The 23,233-nt window shown below is 38.4% G+C and overlaps 1 protein-coding gene across 4 annotated transcripts in view; it reads right to left on the bottom strand.

Moving 5' to 3' along the window:
* Nucleotides 1-23,233, bottom strand: part of POLA1 (DNA polymerase alpha 1, catalytic subunit) — a 313,058-nt gene that overhangs the window by 144,250 nt on the left and 145,575 nt on the right. For all 4 annotated transcript variants that reach the window (XM_074324217.2, XM_074324218.2, XM_019757051.3 and 1 more), the window contains exons 30-32: nt 21,855-21,987; nt 15,389-15,520; nt 10,100-10,274 (exon numbers count right to left, since the gene is read on the bottom strand). In XM_074324217.2, coding sequence (XP_074180318.2) covers nt 10,100-10,274; nt 15,389-15,520; nt 21,855-21,987 — 440 coding nt within the window. The remainder of the gene's footprint in view (nt 1-10,099; nt 10,275-15,388; nt 15,521-21,854; nt 21,988-23,233) is intronic.

The following is a 23,233-nucleotide window of genomic DNA, read 5'->3' as shown; positions in this document are numbered from 1 at the left end:
TGTGTGGAATAGAGCAGCTACAGAGCACTCCATTTCTAATTATTGTCTCCAAAATTAAAGACTTTTGTCAGAAATGACATCAAAGCAAAATCTTTATAATCGCAGTTGGCATACATGCATATACACTGTATAATCAATATTAAACCGCTCACCACACAGTAAGTAATCCTATTAGTCTTTGAGCAAAGAGATGCAAGACTGAATTCCAAATTCCTTCTCTCTTCAACGGAGAGCTTTCTCTGAACAACTGGCTTAAAGAAATAAACTTTATGCCCCATTTGAGAAAAGGAACTTCCACTTCTCCTAGACTAGCTTTTGACGGATGACTTGAATCCTTTGGTCCGGCACAGAATAAAAGGAGCAGCCCGCTTGGGCTTGGCACCAGTTCTCCGGAGGAATAGCAGCCGTGGTGTTCCCCACAATAAGCAGCAATGATGCACGCTTTCATTCAATCCTATGACTTGTAGTGATCTACTCACACCATCTTTTCTTGGGCTGGGGGGGGTGAGGCGCAGAAGGGGCAGTGGAGTAAAATGAAAATACTGTCATTTATAATTAGAAAATTTATAGGATCTCACATTATTTTGGGAACAGGATCAAAGCTCTCATGTTTCAAGAAGTATTTATAGAAAGTAACATCATCGGCATTGGGGTGAAGTTCAGCAGTGCTGTTTTCCACGTAAGATCACCATATTCTTATTATACACACCTCCAACGTGACATTTAGCAAAAACATTATTTTTCCTATCATTGTACTTTCTAACCATTGTAAACTACCTGTTTTTAGAATGTTCACCTGCCACCATTACCAAGGAGTATTTCCAATGTCCAAAACACAAGTCCCAAACACAGGTGAAAGAGAGGTTAATACATTTGACCAAATAATTTTCTTTCTCTTAAAGACAAGGTCTCTATTAGTGCAACTGCAAATAACTACAGTAAAGCCAATTATATATGTTCACACAAGGGGAGAAGAGGGAAAAATCCACATGAATGAAACTCCAAATGAACAGACCAACTGGTATGTACAACCAAGCAGTTGTTTGTAATATGACTCAAACAACTAGGGAATTAATGGAATCCTACTGTGAACTTTTTTTAAAAAAATTTCTTTTAGGAAATAAATCATTTATCTTTTGCACAAATCCAGGCATTCATATATCTGAACTTCTCAGAGAACAATACACAAACTGAAAATTTAGTACGATTAAAAAAAAGACAATAAATTTTTAAAAGGTGAATGCTACATCCATAGAAAGCCTTGCACAAGCATGTCTGACAGCTTTATTCATAATAACCAGAAACTGGAAGCAATCCAGATGCCCATTAACATAAGCATGAATAACCTAATATTAATATAATCTACCATGGAATACTACTCAGCAATGAAAAAGAATGAATACTGACAGATGCAAAAAGATGAATGAATCTCAGAAATATGTTACGTGCAAGAAGCCACACAAAAAAAGTATATACCATAGGAAATCATTTATACAAAATTCTATAATAGGCAAAACTAACCTATCGTGATAGAAAATAGATGAGTGGTTGCTTTTGTGAGAGGGGGTACAGACTAGGAAGGGGTACAAGGGAACTCTCTAGGTGACAGAAATGTTCTGTGTCTAGATAAACTGTATGATACTCTTAAGATTGTAGCATTTCACGATATGTAAATTATACTTAAAAAAAATAAAGCACAAAGAGAAGATGTCTGTGGCATATATTTCCAAAGGACTCATTTAGAATGAATGTCTGCAAGTCAGTAAGAAAAGGACAACCCAACAGAAAAGTAGGAAAAGACTTGAACAGGCACCTCACAAAAGGAGACATTCAAATGGCCAATAGGCATGCGAACAGGTACTCAACACTGTTAGTCATCAAAGAAAGGCAAATTAAAACCACAACATTATTCCACCACAGAAGATGAAGAAGAAAGAAAACACCAAGGGTTGGTAAGAACACGGGGCACTCATACAGTAGGGGGTGTAAATTAGTAGAACCACTTTGAAAAATCGGTAGTATCTACTAAACCTGAACACACGGGTACACGTCCCCCATGACCTAGCAATTCTCCTCCTAAGTATATACCCAACAGAAATACATGCAATTGTTCCACAGAAGTCATGTGCAAGAATACTCAAAGCAGCGCTACTCATAATTGCTCAAATGTGGAAAAAATCCACAGGTGAGAAAAGTCACAGAGTGTGGTATATTCAAACAAAGAAATACTACACAGTAATGAAGTACAACCACATGGACCAATCTCACAAACATACTGAATGAAAGTAGTCAGACACAAAGAATAAAGACACAACTTGTAAAACATGCAAAAATAAGAAAACCTCATCTGTGATGTCAGAAGTCACGATAGTAATTTTCAGGGGTAGAGGATAGCTTCTAGAAGGAGACATGAGGGTGCTTCTGGGGGTGTAGTAATACACTGTTTCATAAGCTCAGTCCTGACTACACTGGTATGGGTTTACTTTGTGAAACTTCTTCAAGCTGTTCAGTTAGGTTTTGTGTACTTTTCTGTATGTATGTTACACAAGAAAATGCACATTGGAAAAGGTAAGAAAAGCGAGTACTGAATATTTCTTATGATATACCTATGTTTGTTTCAAAATGTGTTACATTCCAACCAGACAGCCTGTACCTCCTCACAGATGTACACACCATCACCTAGGAAGGAGTATTAGCAAAAATTAAAATAAAGTGAACTGAACTATGGGCAAGTCTTTCGCGCTAACTACCACTTTACAGGGAATACAGGGGACAGAGCAACATGTTAAAGGATGCCACTGGGATGCAACTGGCAAAGACCAGAATAAGGGAAATTCTGTAAGGCAAAAACAAAACAAACGTAACAAAACAAAAAAACAAACCCCAGTATCTTTAACAAATAAGTGAAAAGGATGAAAAAAAGGTAAGAGGAGATTAACTCTCACACGGACCCTGAATGGACTCCAATTCAAACAAAGAGCTTCTTCAAAGAAGTACATTCATAATCTGACTAGGGAAATCTGAATACTTATTGGATATTTGACAAAATGAAGGAAATGTAGGGTTTTTATTTTTAGTGATGATAATATTGTAGCTATGTTGAAAAGGGGGAATCCTTGTCTTTTAGAAATGCAAAATGAAATATTTACAGATAACATTATATGATCTCTATGATGTACTCCAAAATAATCAGGAGGTGGAAAAATGGAGTAAGGCTGGCCAGTTGCAGACAAATGAAGCTGGGTGTCAAGCACACGCGGCGTCTTATGCAATTCTCCTTACTATTTTACATGTTTAGAATTTTCCATAATAAAACATTTAAAAATACTGTAGATCCAACTTAAACAATGGACTATATACATGGCAGACAACTGAAACTGCCTTTCACACCAACCAAAAACCTCTCCATAAGACAAATGAAAAATTTCCGAGTATTTTAAAAGAAATATTATCCAAACCTCTGGGTTAAATAAACTCCAAAGACTTTTTTATTGTCCTGTAGATGATAACTCCCAAAATCTTGGCAGAAAAATAATCCTGATGGGCAGCAGTTTCGTGATCTCACTCTACTGTTTTTAATGCCCTTGATGACATGTCTGAACATGAATTTGAACTTCCTGAAGCATGTACCTCTGGGCAGGAGAAAACTGTAGAAGTGTCTTTTTTCCTATTTTTAAATGAGAAAAGATAGTAACTTTATGTTGAAAAAATGTTTGGAAAATAAATAGACCAAAAATTGCTTCTCTTACAACAAAGCCCTCTTCTCTCCAGATATGTTGGTAGATATGGGGGGAAAAGAGCCAGGGTGAAGGTCCCTTAACATCCACCATTTTAGAAGTGAGTCATCAAGTATTTAGCCATTTTTCTTCCTTCTGATTTTGTACAAAACTACCTTATTTTTATTAATAAAATAAAAATATTGACTTTTTTTTAAAGAACCTCTAATTCACTATCTTCACCCTTTCCTGTCTTATTCACACATATATATTTAATATCATTTAATTATCTATGTACAGTGCTGTATTCAGCTGTTTTCACTTATTCTGTCTTACCCATTTTTCTACAGGCTACATAATCTTTGTGTCATTTTGGTGTACTTAATTAAAATAATGTATTTTTTAAAAAATGGACCTATAATTAATAATATGGTATTGTATACTTCAAAATTGCTGAGATTAGATCTTAAGTATTCTCACTACAAAAAGAGTTAACTATGTGAGGTGATGGATGTGTTAACTATCTTGGTCTTGACAATCATTCTACAATGTACGTACAGCAAACCATCATGCTGTACACTAGATTTATAGAATTATATTTGTCAATTCTTCCTCAATAAAGTTAAATTTTTAAAAAATTGACCTAACTGAAATAATTCAATAAATTCCCATTTTCCTTTGAAAACTCCAAGTGTTACGAAGCCAGAGTTAGGAATTACTAGTCTGAGCGATTATTCTAAACATGCTCTAATTTGGTTCTCAGTTCTCAGAGGTCTCTGCTTGAGTAGGTAAGAAGTGTCACTGTAGGCCCTCAGCATTGTGGGCTAGTGGGACAGAAACAAAATCATGTGCTTCCCTTATAGGGACGGAGGCGCAAAGCTTTGCAACTGATACACTTTAAGAGGCTCTCTGTGAATTCCCTGACGTGCCACGGGGAGTGCCTGAGATGGCATGGACCACTGCCATGAAGGTGGGGATGGGTAAAGGCAGTCATTCCAAGCTCCACACTGGCCTCTCCACAGCACATTCCCACAATGCCTCCATGTCTATACACTCCTCTCTGGTGGCCCCAGCTAGAAGTGGTCTCTGCTCCCCTGAACATCAACAGTCCTTTATTTTACCTCTTCCGGGACATACCTGGTGTTGTCCACTAGACTTCCCCACAATGGTGAAATCAACTAAGTGTACTGGGCTGTATTTAAATAAAGAAGCCAAGGCTGACTCAACTCTGTATCCCTAGAGCACCCATTAAGATGCTGAGAGGAGCAGGTCTTCACCATCGGTCCATTCAATGGATACAAAACTAGGCTGGGAGCGTGAGCCACCTGATCATGCACTGGGAATGGCACTCCATCCTGGAAGAGGTGGCTCTTATCAGCTGACAAGATTTAATGTCCGACTTTGCATTTGGTACAATCTACTTAAATTTTACTATTAATTATTTTATAGAAAATATTTAAAGTTTGGAAATGAAGGTCATGTATGGGCATTCTTCTACATAAGAGCTTAATCATGAAAAAAGGCAAAAGTCTTGATTGATAAAGTAATAACCTGAGGCGCCTGCTGGTGACAGCATTCGACTCCCAACCACCTATATATATTTCATTCTACTCCCCATCTTTTGTAGTCTGTCAAAGGTACCCCAAACACCGCTTGGCCCAGTGTTGTATTTATTTCTTAGAAGATGTTACTGGATCTTGTCTACTGAGAAAAATTACCTTCTGTAACATGAGTGTTACAGCCATTTTTTTTAAAAGAATTTTTACTTCTAATTTAACCCAGGAATGCACTAGGTTAAATGTGTCTTGTTTCAAGCACTACTTTCAGAGATTAAATTTTTAAATTCTCACGTTCTTCAAACATCAATAATTTCTCAGGACCAATGAGAAAACTGCCCAGATGGGTAAATGCCTGAAATTTTTATCACTGACCATGAAGAAATGTACTTGACAGCTATTGTACAAATCATCACTCATTGGAGGAAATATATTATATAATTCTAAGTATCGCTATACATGAAACGTAAATTTATTAAAGGATGAAACTCAAGAATGAACTTTAGACTATTCTCATCACTGGCTTGTTTTGCTAGGTACAGAAGACGATTTGGATGTTGACGCACACTGTGAATATTTCATCCACAGAATATAGAGAGCTTTCATTAGAACAAGAGAGAGAAAAACCTATAGTCTGGAGAACAAAAGCTAAGAGTTCCAAGTTTCAGTGGCCATGTTTCCCATAGGGCTATTGTATAGAAGAGTAATACTATATTTTTTTCTATTCACAGATGGAAAAGAGTAAAATTTTGCTTTATGTAAGCCCAATAGCAATAATCTTGCATGGGTTTCAGAAAAATGATACACATTTTACTGTGGGATAATGAGGACCATTAGTTATTAGAGAACAAATCATTCTCTTTCAATTCAACAGACTTACTCATTCACTCGTTTAATAGACTATCCTCTCTCCTTTTCACTAAAATGGCCTTCCCATACAGAATACCTGGCCATGCAACATGCCACCAGACAGACTTCAGGAGGTTTCTTGACGGGGAGAAATAGAAAATGTTCAAAGTGAAGCCACAGGATAAAAACCAACACTTGATGCTTGCCTTTCATTTCAAGGAAAGCAGTATAAAAGCAATAGAAAAAGAAAAAGGTAGTTGAAAAATATAGTTGCTCTCCACAAAAGAGTCTTAAAAATAAAAAATCATGAACTTAATAATTTTCCTAAATGAAATTATGCCATTATTCTTGATTTCTTTGTACTAACTCAAAGGACAAAGTATCAAACTTCACTAAAGTTTCAACACTATAATACATTTCATTAATCAAAGATAAAAACTACATTACAAGCAAGAGAATTATTTTATGTCTGTGATTAGGCAGTTGGAGGGCTTGTATTTTATGTATACATTTGTACACTTCAACTTATTTAACAGTGTCAGTTCACTAACTGCAGTTTTTTTATATAAAGAAAACAGATTTAGAATTTTAAAAACAAATTACAGTAATTTTATGCCTACAGCTTGCACCTCTTAGAAACCACGCACCCCCTAACACTCCCCTTCCTTTCCCACCACTTCCCCATCTCCTCCCTCCTCCTCTCTAAAACCACAGGCTAAGTGAGAACTGATAGCAGGGCCCTCAAATCCCCTAGTGAAGAACAGCCACCCTAATTTTTCACTTGGCGTGGAGGAACAAAGGATGCAGATCAAAGTGTAGCTACTGAACAGGGCAGGGGGCAGATGCCTGCAAAGGCCTGCCTGGTAAACGGCAATGTTTTCTCCAGATCTTCATGGTGACTGGCACTTGCTGCGCCACACTTCGTGAACATGGGGCCTCCTCTGAGGAAAGAGGGAGAGAGGACTACGAGATTCACTGCTAATGGAGACAGCTATGTGGATACCACTGGTGACGGCAGGGGCTGCGGTGGGAGAAGAGGACGAGAAGGGGAGGAGGGCGACTGCACAGCGACGACAACCTCACACGCCCTCACTATAAAAACTGCTGCCATTGGCCGGATGGCTCAGTTGGTTAGAGCGCGAGCTCTGAACAACAGGGTTGCCGGTTCAATTCCCGCATGGGATGGTGGGCTGCGCCCCCTGCAACTAAAAATTGAAAGCAGCGAATGAACTTGGAGCTGAGCTGCGCCCTCCACAACTAGATGGAAGGACAGCGACTTGGAGCTGATGGGCCCTGGAGAAACACACTGTTCCCCAATAAAAAAAAAATTGGGGGAGAAAAAAAAAACTGCCGCCAAGTGGCAAAGGATAAAAATGAGAAAAAATAAGATAGAAAGGGGGAGCAGCAGCAGCTCCTTCAGGGCCGAGGACATAGGCCCTTCTAGTAGCTCTAATCAGCTACCTGGACCTGAGAAGAGGCTGCCCAGAGTAGTGTCTGTACTGCCAGGGCTTTCAGGTGATGAGGGAGGCGAGATGGAGACATGTGAGACCGTGTACAAGCAGCACAGCAGGTTCCCTCCGTAGACGGAGATCAGTCAGCAATAACAGGAACCCTCTGAAGACGGGACCCACTAGGGCTGCCAGCTGGGAAAATTACCTGTGAAAACTCGCTTCATAAGGCAGCTTATCAGGCTGCTGCAGTTAGGATACCCTGCCCTGAAGCAAGTCAAAATCTGCCTACTACTTAATGTAGATTAAAAAAATGATCGGAAATATGACCCTGGAACCAACAAAATCAATCTGGCCCCCTCTTGGTACGCGTATCTGAGTGGACATCAGGGTATCTGCTGGGCAGGCTCCACCACCCTTTACTCTTATCGCTCTTTTGCTGAAACACAAGGCTCCACACTTAGCTTGTAAATGTCACTCACGGGGCGGGGCCTGTTCCATTCACCTCCTCAGCACTGCAAAAGTCAATACCATGTGACACAAATGGAAAAACTGGGAATCTCACCGAAACAAAGAAACAGCTCTGCTCAGGGGTTGCTCAGGGGTTTTCAGTGGGGAGGGTGGGACCCACAGTGGGGACAGAAGGGAAAGGATGAAGCGCCTATGCTTCGTATCCGCACCATCCCACTCCTGGCTGAGGACACGTGTCACCCCGTCTCAGAGCTAAGAAGGGCGGTGCAGGTTAGCACAGTCGTTAAGGGCACAAGCTTTGGAGCCGTGCAGAGCTGGGTCCCAATCCAGCCACAGCCAGCCACTTACTAGCTATGTGACAAGACCAAGTCAGTCACTCCTCTAAGCCTCGGCTTCCTTCTCTGTAAAATGGAATTAATACCACGTACCCTCATGAGGTCCTTCCAAGGATTCAATGAGAAACATAAGCAAAATACTTATCACAGCACCCAGTAGAGTAAGCACTCAACGCAGAGGAGAGAAAAAAAAGAAGGAAGCTAAAAGATGTTGTGCACTTCCACTCCCACCTCCCAGCTGAGGATTTATAAATATCATCAAATACAACTCAACTTTGAGAATACATTATATGATGATTTGGGTAGCAGAATTTTATCTTCCTAATTATGTTTTGCTTAGGCAAATGTCAAAAATGAGCTTCCACTTCCAGAGCAGACACTGATGGGATAGTGGAAACGGGCTGGCAGGAGGAGCTCAGACACAAACTCAGCAGGGGCAGGATGGCAAATATGTGACTTGATCATTCATCTGTCCAATCTCAGTCCACAGACGTGCACTGGGCACTAACTATGTGCAGATCTCATGGACCGGAGGAGTGTGGGCATATTTCTGCAGGAACCTGGCAAGAGGGTGGGACGTGGCTGATGGCACACAATGACCATGCCCTCTGCTCCGGGCCTGTGCGGAGCATCTCACACACATCACCTTGTCTCTCCCTCAGAGCAACTCTAGTTCATGACTGCAGAAACCAAGGCTTAGACCAAGGTTTACAGGCTTACCAAAGCCACAGAGCCACAACCAGCATTTGAACACAAGGCCCTCTGATGCAAAAGCCCATGGCATAAGCCAGACATTTCCATGAGAAGGGGGGGAGAATTTTCCATGAAGCAGGGACCCTGAATATACTGATTAAGAAATAAGGCTTGCAGCTAGATTAAGAAATACAGGTTGCAGCTAGAAAGTTAGAGTCTATAACTGCCAAAGGTGTCTCTGGACTTGAGGTATAGATAGTGAGGAACGACGTAAGGACTTCGTTAGACAGTACTCTAAAAATATTCATGTGTGCGTACAATGGAATAGAGAGTGGACAGCTTAAGGCAATATAACTCTTTACATGCTGGTCGTCTAGAAATGAAATCAACACAGGTTATGAAATATATTTCTAAGCAAGAGATGACAATCTGGTGACACAGCAAAAAGTCAAAGAAACATTGAGGTTTCAGGCTTGGCTGGCACCTCCTGGGATGTTAGGAATCAGCCAATTCCTAGAAGATAACAGGGAGTCCAATTTTAGAAGAATTTAAATGCAAGTGAGAATAAACTTTTCAATGTTAAAAAAAGCCGTGTTTTCTCACTTTACATGACAATACCTTTAGAGACAGAGATAAAATGAACCAATAATCAAGATACCATCAATCTCCTTATTAATGGAAATTCACTAATTAAAGCTACAACAACGTAAACTCAGAGACTTATAATGGCGCCTACAATCCTCTCCATCCTTTCTTTTACCTTCTCTCCCTGCCCTCAGCATTTACTGATTGAGTACCAACTACAGAGCAGGCATGTGGTTACAGAGGTACCAAGTATGCAGGGTTCACAGTCTAAGAGGGGAGACAGACACTGGTCACCAAACCACCAAAGATAAATGCCCAAGCACAAACCAAGAAGTGCTTGCTCGACACAGTGCCATGCCTAGAAAAGGGCCGACAACAGTCAAAGGAGGGAGGACCCATGCATTGTTATGGACGGGTGAGGGGCTACATGAGCTCAGGGCACTTACCTAACCACGTTGCAATGAGGACTGCATCAATTCCATCTATGGGCTCACAGATCCGAGCCACGACTGGGTGGATCTGCTGGGCCAGGTAGTACTGGGTGTCAATGGTTAAATTGTCCTGTTTCTGCAGCTGCTCAGGTGCATAGGCCCTTTGACTCGCGCTCAGGTTTGACCCATCCTGCAAGAGGACATGGTATATACGTCAACTTGTTTCAAATTCAACAATACATACATACTTGCTTGGTCATAAAGAAGGACAACAATTCAAATGTTGTGTATTCAATTCCAAACACCAAGTCCTTTTGACCTGTGGGTGAATATTTCATATGCATCTAAGAGTAGGAAGATGAAGGAGAACATCTCGCCTACTGTCCAAGAATGTAAATCCAGCAGCATGTGTTGTGTTCTATTTTTTGTTGAAACATGAAACCAACAAGATGGCATAACTGGATTAAATAATTCCACCTGCCACATCACAGAAACACATTGAGAAGACTTGCTAACAATTAGTCTAGTCACAAGGGCCTTTTAGGAGTGATGACAAGAAACATGTGTGGTCCTTTTATTATGTTAACGATCCCTTCATGTAGGCAATGTAGTCACAGTATCATCTAAAAGACTCTGGGGGTAATACTTCCCTTGAGAGCTATATGTATCAGTGAGACGCAAACAAGCAAGGGGAAAAGACAGGGATGAAACCCACAGAGTAGTCACTTATGTACAAGATATAATAGGTAAAAGTAAAACTAATGAGGTATCTGGTGGACTGGCAGTGCCCTGGAAACAAAGTATTTGGCCACTGGAATGAAGGGCATGTCACTTTGCGCTGTTTATGTGGCTCTTCAAGGCATGGAAGAAGGGCTTCCCCTTAACTCTATAAAAAGTTGTGAAATTCCGTGTCATTGGCCCATATACAGCCCTGTGGGTGATGCCACCATCATCTGTGAATCAAAAAGTCATCACTCTACTGGACCAACATCCAACTCACTCCACTCTTCCCCTTGTCTGCAACAACAGAATTTAATATTCAGCTAGTAAATTATAACTTTTCACAGTGCTCAGCTGCTCTGCAAAACTGATTATACTGTGAGTCTTCTTCTCTCATTCCTGCTACAATCAGCCCCTTCTCAGCTCAGTGCCCAGCCCACGGTAGAGGCAACCTTGCACACGGCCGTCTTTACCGCAACTGGAGCAGGGGCTTCCTTTTCTGGAGAGATTCCTGACGGAAAAAAACTGGGATGCTTACCAACTAGGTTCTACCTATTCTAAGATAAAACGAAATACCGATAAAGGAAGCAAATCACAGATAAAAAGAATTGCTTGTAATTATTTTTCAGGAGTTTACAACACAGTAAAAAAATGGCGGAATTAACTTTAATTATTTCCCTTTCAGAAGTCTGAACTGTTAGATGAGAGTATGGTGATAGCCAATGACAGAAAGTGTGTGAAATATCTTTGGGCAGTGTCTTTATACACCACAGCTGCATGCAGACTGCCTTTTAACAAACAGGTGAAATACCATTAATTTATAGAATTAGAGTTTTTAAAAAACTGGTCTGTCCTTAATATTATAGTAATGTTGAGTTTACTAACTTTTAATGGTGACTAAAAATCAGATTTGTAGAGGCAAATGTTTTTTTTTTAAAGAGCACTTGGGTTACTTTCCAATATATCATTAGAAGATGTTCTCATAGTAAAGTATATTTGTAAAAGAGCAGTTGACAATTTCTACACATATTCTCAATTGAAAAAGATTTTTACTTTAAATATCCACACAAAAGACTAGTTTTAACAGTAACCCAAACATATCTTTTATTGTATTTAAAAAATCTGAGCTCAAACATGACTAAATTCAAAGGAATTGATAAGATGACAGGTTTTGCTGAATTGTATTGGAAAAACATTTAGGCCGTGACATAAGATCTACCCCTCAAAGACCTAATTCTCAAACCTAGCAAGACCCCATGGTGTATACAGTAACATGTAGCATACACCTTTAAAAACAGACTAAGGAGCCATATTGGTCTTCCTGGAAGTGCCCATGTAGTAATTTGTGAACTTCAAAACACATACTTCACAGAGACAACCAGGTGGAGTCAATTCATTCAAAACTATGTAGTCACCTTCAGTAGGAAACTAATTGAAAACATTTTTAAACAGGAGATAAACGGGCCCCTGCAAATGTTACAGGCATGCCTTATGGAAATTATGTCCACTGAAAGTTAAATAATTGAGAATTTAAAACTTAACCAATAAGTGGAAGTTGATTTCAGATCTCAGCAAATAATTCGTGTAGGTTTTACAAGACCATGAACTATAATATAAATTAGGGACCAAAAATATTACCCTGAACTCATATGAATTTACAGTCTGAATAAATTATCAGTAAAATACTCTATTCTACATGAAAATTTTAAAATTATCAGAATACTCTATTCTACATGAAAATTTTAAACAGAACAGAACCTATTCAGGAGATAGGCTATCGATGGAGGACACCTCTGCTTACAGCAATAAGCAGTTCTCTTAAAATGCCTAATCAGACATTTTCAAAAAACATGGTTGTGTTATGAAGCACAGAAAGAATGATGTGAGTGCTTAAAAGCAAAAGAGGTAGGCAGTTGTCATGCAGGGTGTCATGCGGGGTCTCTGGTCCCGCTCCCCACATAAGAACACAGGACATGGTGAGGCCAAAAAGGAACACCCACGGAGCCATAGATAGGGGTGTCATACCACTATACTCCCGCTGGCGGCTGGGTTGGAGACACAGGAAGCAGGAGCCACACTGTTCGCAACCTGCTGTCCACTTCTCTGCCAACCCACCTCTCTTGCTAGCTGCAATCCGCCCTGCTAACTGCAATCCCCGTGCTTGTTAGCTCAGCCACCGTCAGCTGCTAGTGTAGCCATGGCAGTTACATTAGTGGCCAATGGCTCACTGGTTACAGCTGATGGCCAACTAGCCACAGCTGATAGCCATCCAATCACAGTTGATGGCCATTTACTACCTGAGCCAGCACCTTTCCACATGAGGCCAAGAGCCTGGAAACTGCACTCCTGGTTCTGTCCCCACAGCAGTTTTGGTGAAAGTGGGTGTGTCCCACTGTTAGGAGGAAAAGGCAAATTAAAGTTCTGCAGCTTTTCTTCAGACACAGTAAGAAGAAGAATAAATAGGAAGAAATGTAAACTGCAGTTTTAACAAGCAAGTAAGTTAAGATCCAGTACCAGTGGATGGGGGAAATGTTGAAAAAGACATCAAACTGGATTTATTGTACACTAGCATCATCAGCATTTAAGCTTTTCTGTACCAATAAGACCTGAGAAGAAGATATCATAAGGCCTAGATATCATAAGCCTTGAGTTAGACATCAAGGAACATAAGCTTGACTTTTAAATACATCGGTCATACTACCACACATCTCCATCACAGGTTTAGCCAAAATATAACTCTGGCTGGATTTCACTATTAGATGCTATTTCACAGAACCTATACATACATTTTAAAAGTTGTATGCTGCCATCTGCTCCTGTCATTAATAATCTAAGAGTTTTTCCATGTATGTGAAGATATAAGTGAAAAAAAAAAAAAAAAACTAGCCTATTTACCAAAATCTTTATTTGCATAATATGAAAATTGTTTTTTTGAGGTGAGACTTGTTTGAGGCAATATGCAAAGCACATGAAGGGCTTGAGTGAGTCAGCCATTTGAGGAAATACTTTTTTGCAGGAATTGGCTTCTTGTACTAGTTCTTAATCAAGAGTAACCCTAGGAGGGAGACAGAGTCAAGTGCTCTTCCTGTCCGTCCGTATCCTTCCATCACTTGTTGTGGATATCATCTACAGGGCCGAGCACATATTGGCAGACAACTTTTACATTTTAAAAAGACTCTGATTTAAAAATAAACACGTTAATTGCAGTTCGATAAAGGTCCATCATATTGCAGTGAAGCTTAAGGCTTATCTAAAAATTTGTACTGTAACAACACAATGCAATAATTAATTAAAAACAAAGTCTTATTCAGATGAATTATGCCTTTTGGTAGACAGACCACCCCATAGTAATTTTAAAGATTTGGATAGAAGTTATGACAGACTTAATTTTTTTTTTTTTTAATAGAGAGCAGAAACGAGACCTGTCCATTGTTCCAACTGGAGTTAAGTGTTTTCAAAGAAAAAAAATGTTCTTCTGTCCTACTCTTTCTCCCCATCCCTGTTCGAGGCATGCTTCTCTCAAAAGAAATGAGTTACTGCTTTCAAACTGTGTTCTAGAAGGCCTAGAGGTGCCTTACAGGTACCTCGTGGAACAGGGAGAAGTTAAGGAGGTGGGTTCTAGGCACCTTCCACTCAAAAGAAAAAAAAAGGAAATGAAACTGGCTCATTGTGTTTTCTTTATAAGGCATGTTTTTTTAGGATCTCTCACCTTTCTCTATGTGTCATGCATTTCCTATTTTTTTCAAGTAACTATTTGAACATAGGCTAGGGAAAAACACATTTATTCTCTTATTCTACCAATATTCATAATGGGAACTGTTGCAAAAGAAATGATAAAGGACTACTGCTGGACCTATGATCAAACTCATACACATTATCACTAAAGTTAATTTAGGGTTGAAACAGTAGTTAACTGTTATATACCTGTGTGGGGGCAGAGCCCCAGAAAGTAGTTTCCAGGCTCTCGGCCTCACATAGAAAGGTGTTGGCTCAGGTAGTAAATGGCCAACTGCGATTCCATGGCCATCAGCTGTGGCTAGTTGGCCGTCAGCTGTAACCAGTGAGCCATTGGCCACTAATATAACTGCTGTGGCTACGCTAGAAGAGGGAAGAGAGAGAAGAATGGGGGCTAGCGAGGAGATGGTGGCTGGGCTGGCAAGTGTGGATGGCGGTTTGCGGACAGTGTGGATCCAGCCTCCAGTGAGAGTACAGTGCCACCAGAGAGGATATAGTGGTATGACTCCCCCATCTATGGCTCCGTGGGTGTTCCTTTTTGGCCTCACCATATCCTGCGTTCTTGTATGGGGAGCGGGAGCTGAGACCCCGCAGGCCGCCCCGCACGACACCTGTCTCACCAAAATAATTTCAGTGAACCAAAACACTAATCTTCAATGGTTTGCGAAAATTTTAATAAAATTTGCCATACTCCTGGACTAATGTTTCAATGCTATAAAACCAACCACATTAAACCATCTCTTGACAGCATCAATTATTTGGAAAACTACTAAATAAGATACTGTGGGGATCAGGATTTGACTCTGGGCTCTTAAGTAGTATGAGTCTTGTTAATTATGATAGTTTTACCTGACAGATGACATATGATACAGTATCTCCAGCTTTCATCTTTCTGCCTCCTTGAGAATTTATCCAGAGGGCAACATGCACATGAGGTAGGCTTTTTTTATCAGGGTAATCCTGTGGATCCTTTGTCAATGCCTAAAAGACAAAAAGAGGAAACAAAAAGTCCCAATCTTTAAAATAAAACTCTTCTCATATTGATATAGACTAATACATCATTGCTAGAATCACATTATCCACATCAACATAAAAATGACAGAAGCTGTATGTTGAAAACTCTTTCAAATTCAGTCTTCTATGCAGCTTTACAGTTTCTTCTAATGTTTGCAATTCTCTCACTGAATTAACTGATTGGTTAGGACAATAGATGATGGATAATGGCTACGCTTTTCTAGCCTAAATAAATCCCAAACGCACCAGAAATCACTGAATTTACTCACACTGTCACCATAAGCTCTACAAAGGCAGAATTAGTGTCACAGAAAGTAAGCGCCATGAAAGTAGAACATTGCAACCTTGCTCACAGCTGCATTCCCAGTGCTCAGAGTGATGCGTGGTGTAGAGTACAAACCAAATGTTTGCAGAATAAATGATTTCACTCATTCTGCAATAATTCACTAAGTTCAAGCACTGTAAAGTACTGCAAGATGAACAAGACAGTCATCTGTTATTAGTAAATGACTCCCCAGTCCACAAAAAAAAACATCAACAAAACCCAAACCTCGCTGCATGTGCCAGGAGGGAGATGTGAACAAATGTTACGGAGGGAGTTTAGAGGGGCAAAGATCACTTGCACCTGACAGCAGAAACCATGGAAGAAAAGAAACTTAAGCAGGCACATGAAAGAAAAGATTTGAAGAAAACGCAACAGGGGCATGAAGATTCTAAGCAGAGGAAAAAGCAACAGTTAAAAGCAAGAGGTGAGAGAAAATAAGTCTATTGGACTGTAACTCAATATGCACAAGGGGAAGGAGGGAAACATCTAACTCTGTAAAAGGTGGATTTCAAAAGACAAGAGAAAGGACAGGGAACATGGTGCTACGTGACTAGGTCACTTAAGTGTGGTACGCAGACCCCCAGGGGTTCCTGGCACCATTTCAGGGGGTTGAGAGATGAAAACTATTTTCCTAACAATACTATTTGCATTGATGATGCAGAAGCAATGGTCAGGAAAGATTCTAGTATCTTATAAACATGAATCAGGGCAGCAGTAAGTACCACACGTACTAGTAGTCATTGTATTCTACACCACCACATACTCGGTTTAAAAAAAAAAAAAGCAACTTTCACTTAAGAATGTTCTTGATGAAGCAGTTAAAAATTATTAATTTTTAAGCTCTCAACCCTTGAATATAAGGCCAGTGTTTCGTGTGCAAAATAGGAATTCTGCACAAGGTTCTTCTACTGCATAGTGAAGAAAATGGCTCGTGGAAAAGTACTTGAGCAACTGTTTGAGTTGCAAGCTAAACTAGCTGCCTTTTTCATGGAACACAATTTTTACTTGAAAAAAAACAAACAGGCCAACTACAGTTATTCTAACTTGGGATTTTGGCAGACGATTTCCCAAGAACCAAGTGAGCCTGCCACCTCAAGGAAAACAACTCACAGTCTATATTGTCTATGATAAAATTCAACCTTTCAAGTGCAAATTAGAATTTTGGAAAACTTGTTTCCACTCTGTGAGTACAACAGTTTCCCAACACTTACAGACTTTTCTGATAACAGAAATAGGAATATTTTTAAATGTGAGTTTTGATATTGTGTAATAAAATTTGGAAGATCTGTATAACTCAGGGAACCAACACTGAACAAATATCCAATGCGTAATGTCATGCATGGGTAAAATACCCAAAGTACAATATAGACGACCAGAGTTTAATGTAAGAGAGTACACAAAGTTCATTGACATGATTTCAGATTTCACATTACAAATAACCTTTAAGAAAATACCACTTAGAGAGTTTTAGTGTAGAATCAAAGAAGAATATGCACAATTATCTGAAAAAATTACTGAAATGCTTCTCCTTTTTCCAACTATGTATTTGTGTGAAACTGGATTTTCTTCCTATACTCAACCAAAACTACATATCACAACAGATTGGATGCACAAGCAGATATGAGAATCCAGATGTCTTTTAAATTGGACATTAAAGAGATATGCAAAATTGTAAAATGAGGTCACTCCTCTAGCTAATTTTTCTTTGTTTCGAAATTTATAGCTATTTTTCATGGAAAAATGTTATTTTTGTAATCACTTAATGGGATTATTGCTACTTTAAATTAATAAATGTTTTTACAATTTCAGTTTTAATTTCTAACACAGTAAATATCAACATAACCACATAAACAAAAGCTCTTGGAGGCCTCAATTATTTTCAGAGTGTGAAGGAGTCCTGAGGCTAGGAAATTTAAGAACTGCTATAGCTGAATAAAGCAGGTCCTCAAACACCTCTGCACAACCCACGTTATGTACACTTTCTAAATTACTCAGTGTAGGAGAGCGCCTAAGAAACTCTCCAAGTATTTGAATCTCCTCAAACCTGAAGTATGCAAAATCCTGATTGACTCGGTTGGGTAATGCTGCATAGAAATCTTAATCAATATAACTCTACTTAAGAAAACCGTTATCTTCTTCAATTGACTATACTTCAGTGCAATGTTAAGAAATTCTGAATTTCATCTGACATACTTTCTAATTATTAGATTGGGGCTATTTTGTGGGTTTTTACAAGCTAGTTTTAGAAGGCTTGATTTTTTTTTTTTGGGGGGGAGCCATCCTGGTGGTTTAGGATCAAGTTAGCCAGGGTTATAAAAATCAGCTCTCAAGTATTTTGTGTTACTTTATGAAATATATTTAAGCTAAGATTACCGTAATTCAGAAAGCCAGTTGCTTTTGACAACAAGGGCTAAAATCTCTACAAAGGTAAATCTCACGACTTCACCCTTCCACCCTAGGCTAACCTAACCTCCTATTTTCAACTCCGACCTGCATCTAAAATATGCACGCGCACACACACACACACACACACACACACACACACACACACACACTATACATATAAATATTTATAACAATGAAATATATACTATATAGAAATATGAATCCTACATATAAAAATTCTACACATAAAAACACGGACCACGTTTTGCTTATTCAACTTTATAACCCAGAATCTAGCACTGTGCACATAAGAGGTACTCCATGTTTGATGAATAGATGATTAAACAAATTTTTTTTATTTTTTTATTCTTCAATTATAGTTAACATTCAATATTATACTAGTTTTGGGTGTACAGCATAATGGTTAGACATTTATATAACTTATGAAGTAATCCCCAATAAGTCTACTAAACCACCTAGCACTATACACAGTTATTACACAGTTATATACACAGTTATTACATTATTGACTTTATTCCCTATATTGTACTTTATATCCCCATGACTATTTTGTAAGTACCAATTTGCACTTCTTAATCCCTATGCCTTTTTCACCCAGCACCCCAACCCCTTCCCATTTGGTAAACATGAATTTGTTCTCTGTATCTGTGAGTCTGTTTGTTTTGTTTGTTCATTTATTTTGTTCTTTAGATTTCACATATAAGTGAGATCATATGGTATTTGTCTTTCTCAGTCTGACTTACTTCACTTAGCATAATACCCTGTAGGTCCATCCATATTGTCACGAATGGTGAGAGTTCATTCTTTTTTATGGCCGAGTAATATCCTATTGTATATATGTACCACAATATCTTTATCCAATCGTCTACTGATGGGCAATTGGGTTGCTTCTGTATCTTGGCTATTGCAAATAGTGCTGCAATGAACACAGGGATGCATGTATCTTTTTGAATTAGTGTTTTGGGTTTCTTTGGATAAATACCCAGAAGTGGAACTGCTGGGTCATATGGTAATTCTATTCGTAATTCTTTGAGGAACCTCCACACTGCCTTCCATAACGGCTGCACCAGTCTGCATTCCCACCAACAGTGTATGAGGGTTCCTTTTTCTCCACAGCCTCTCCAACACTTGTTACTATTTGTCTTGTTGATGATAGCCGTTCTGACTGGGGTGAGGTGATATCTCACTGTGGTTTTTATTTGCATTTCTCTGATGATTAGTGATGTTGAGCATTTTTTCATATGTCTATTGGCCATCTGTATGTCCTTTTTGGAGAAATGTCTCTTCAGGTCCTCTGCCCATTTTTCAATTGCATTGTTTTAAACAAACCAATTCTTTTAAAGTTCACTGAACAACTATTATTTGCCAGTTACTATGCCAAGTGAAATGGAGACTATAAAGATAGTAAGTCACAGAAAAATGTATGCACAGCCTTGATCACACTATTAACTATTGTTATTAGTAATAATAATGTATCACTATAATGATAATTATTAAAGCTGAGTGATGGATACATGGGGGTTCATAATATCATTCTATTCTGTATAAGTTAAAATTTTTAATCATAAAAACTTTAAAATAAAACTGTAGACTGTTCATCAGAACTCGGAGATTGCTAGTGTGTTGTTTATGACTCCAGGTTTCTTCGCATACTAGTAATATTGTCTCATCATTCATATGAGAAGATGATGGTTTGGGCCCACTAGCCTACAGGCCGTGTGTTCAGCGTTATTTTGTCAATAATGTAGTCATTTTTAGACTGAACATTCCAAACTCATGGAATCCCTTGCAACAGAGGGCCCACACTTCTAAGAAGGTAGGCAGTGTTCGGGATACAATGTGCAGAATAGATGCTAAAATTGATCAGAGGAAGACTGAAGTCATAACTCTTACTCATACTAGTTTTTGAGAAAGAGACAAAACAAAATCTGAATGGAAACCACTTTCTAGATGTCATAAGTGATTCCGTGCCAATAGGTGTACACTGCATCACGTACAGTGAAGAGCTAGTGCCAAGGCACATATTCTCTTATAATGTTTCTATATTTTGTACTTTTGTATATAAATAAATGTCTTCTTTTGTGAATTTAAAGACATCATGGTCAAGGTGTAGGAAACAAGTGACTTACCTAAGAATGAATACAAATCATAAGAATATACATGGAAAATATTCATTTTCTCTAGGAATCAAAGAAATGCAAATTAAATCCAACAGTGAAATACTGTTTCAAATCCATAGTAGCAATGTTTTATTTAAATATCAGCAATATTATCACCAATGTAATAGCATCAATCCAAACAAGTCTGTGGTGAAATTGGCACACATTTTGTTGTTATCAATTGGTATCACCCTTTTGCAAAGCAATTTGGAAAAAGCCATACAGATATTTGTATCTTTTGATTCAAGTATTTCACTTCAAGGAACCTAAGCCAAAAGCAAAAAGATAAATAGACAAAGATATGTAATATAATTATTTAAAATAGCAAAAATAAATAATTTAAATAATCAAACAAGAATTTTAAATAAAGATGTATCAGTGAAATATACGATTAACACATTGATTAGCATGATGGTTTGCAAGGTAATATAGAAATGTGGAAAAATCTGTTTATGTTAAATGCAAATACACTTCAAAATAATATACATTGCAATTGCTGCAATGTAAAAATATGTTTTCAAGAGTAAACTGTGCAAAAGTGGCAAGCATTACTTTCAGCACACAGGTATTGGGTGTTTTAATTCTAAAATTTCCATTTAATGTCACAATTAGATTCTTTTTCATTAAATCTCCTTTTTTATAAGCTTTGACAACAAAATCTATTCATCATAAAACTGGTAAAATGATATTTGCAAAATTTGCTTCCAGATACGTAAGGGTACTTACTTTTTAAACTGAAAAAAAACCTTTAACCTAACATCTTGTATTACACAGCATTTTGGAAACCAACCTTTTTTTTTCTTCAAATTAGGTAAGAAAAAATATTCCCTGTTTTCAACAACTAAGATTGCCCATAAAGTGTAACTTATGTAGTTAAGACAAAAAGACACACAAGTGTTTTGAATGTACAGAAAGTGCTACCACCATCTTAATTCTACATAACAATGCACACAAAAGCCACCTGATTATAGTACCTCTAAGGATCACCTTTTGTGAAGTTAGACACGCACGCAAGCACGCACGCACGTACTTGCCCCCCCCCGCCCTCTTTCTCTCTAAGTTTATAGGCCTGCCCCCCCAAACAACTACACAACTATAACTTAGGAGGACTAGGAAAAAGGCAGTACTCTCGAGTCCCTGAAACATCAAGTACAGCACTCCACAGAACCTCTGGAAACAAGGCTTCCATGAAGTAAGGAATGGCGAGAGAAGGCGGCGTGGCAGACATGCAGTACCAGTGGCTGGGAGAGGAAGAGTGGTGTGCTAATGCTCAATCTGTGAGATAGTTGTTAAGCAGCTTTCATCACCAGCTAGGATTTATTTCAATTGCAAGGATGAGGTGGTTCTTCAACTATCTGAAGGAGAAAAACACATGGCAGCAGCTGGGCTCAGCAATAAATGCTACATTTACCTTGTTAATTTCAAACTGGCTCACGGGGACACTGCCATTTAGCACATTTTCTCCGATTTCTATTAACCTCTTCTGAATGTTTTCCACTATAGTGTCCCGGCTTTGATCAGAAAGAATCTGGCCAATGACAAAGCTGCAAAAAGAGAGAGGGGTTGATTTTTTTCAATGTCATACTTGATTAATACAGGAGAGAAAATGAAGATAAATGCCACTAGAGTAACATGTGGACAAGAACCATACTAAAAGCTAACATGAGGGTTTACGCCTAAAAAGCCATTACTATTTGTTTTCTAACATTACCTCTACCAAAGGTTTACCAACCTTGGAATAGCAGGTTTGCCCTTAGACATACAGATCATTTTTTTATGCAGCATCTAATACTTCATACGAAATACAGAGAAAGGTATGTGTTCCATCATATTTTTATGCAATTATAAAATTCAAAAGCAGTTATATTCTACCCATAAGTGAAAATGTTAGAAGACAAATATTTCACTTTTCTCATAAAGCACCAATATATTATCTCTGATGTCATCAAGATATCATCCCCACCTGAGATGACCATTAGCTTAGGTAAGTAGAAATTTAAGTCCTTTATGCAAATTTAAAAAACCCAAAGATTTTAAACATTTCTTTCTTTACCTTCCTTATATTGCTCAGTGTTCTCCAACCTATGTTATTCCACCAGAACCCCACAAAAAGGAAAAAAAGAAAAAGGAAGCCAATATTTTATCCATTTCTGAGAAAATGCAGAGCGAGGGTTTGACAGCTGCATTATAATTTGTCAGAAAAAGAACCCTGACAAAAACATTTGTATAGCTTTAATTACTAATACATTTCTAACTCAGAGAAATTTACTTCTATTATGATGCATCTTTTCTTAGAAAACACAAAGCTGAAGAGAACACTCTAATCGACAGTCCATACAAAGTAGTTTCGTCTTTGGGTACATTTGGGGGCAATGAAGCATTTCAAACTACATTTCATAAAAGGCTAACAGTGACCTATACTCGGATGATCAACTTTGCCTAATCAAGAGTAGTTTGCAGAAGCAACAATTGCACAATCTCCTAACTTGAAAGCAAGAGGAAGACTGGGAAACAAGTAAAAAATGCTGGTATTCAGCAATATTAAAATTAATTTAAAATTTTGCTTGAAAGAAAAAAATTCTTCCACTTTCAGAATTGATCAGACTCAAAAAAACAAGAATATCTGGAAAGATGGTAAATAAAGTACCTAAAGATTCATCTTTTAAATGGGTGCTTTATAAATTAATATGACCCTAAAAAAACAAAACAAGTCTTAATACAATCTTCAGTCTCAGGTACAAAGCTAGGGGGTCACTCGTGACATTTATGATTTCTGAGGTATGTATTTGA

This window comes from Rhinolophus sinicus, chromosome 18, assembly GCF_057876585.1.
Source record: "Rhinolophus sinicus isolate RSI-liver-muscle chromosome 18, RSI-T2T, whole genome shotgun sequence".
Taxonomy (NCBI): Eukaryota; Metazoa; Chordata; class Mammalia; order Chiroptera; family Rhinolophidae; genus Rhinolophus; species Rhinolophus sinicus.
The sequence above is the reverse complement of the archived record's forward strand: the minus strand, read 5'-3'. Positions and strand labels throughout refer to the sequence as shown.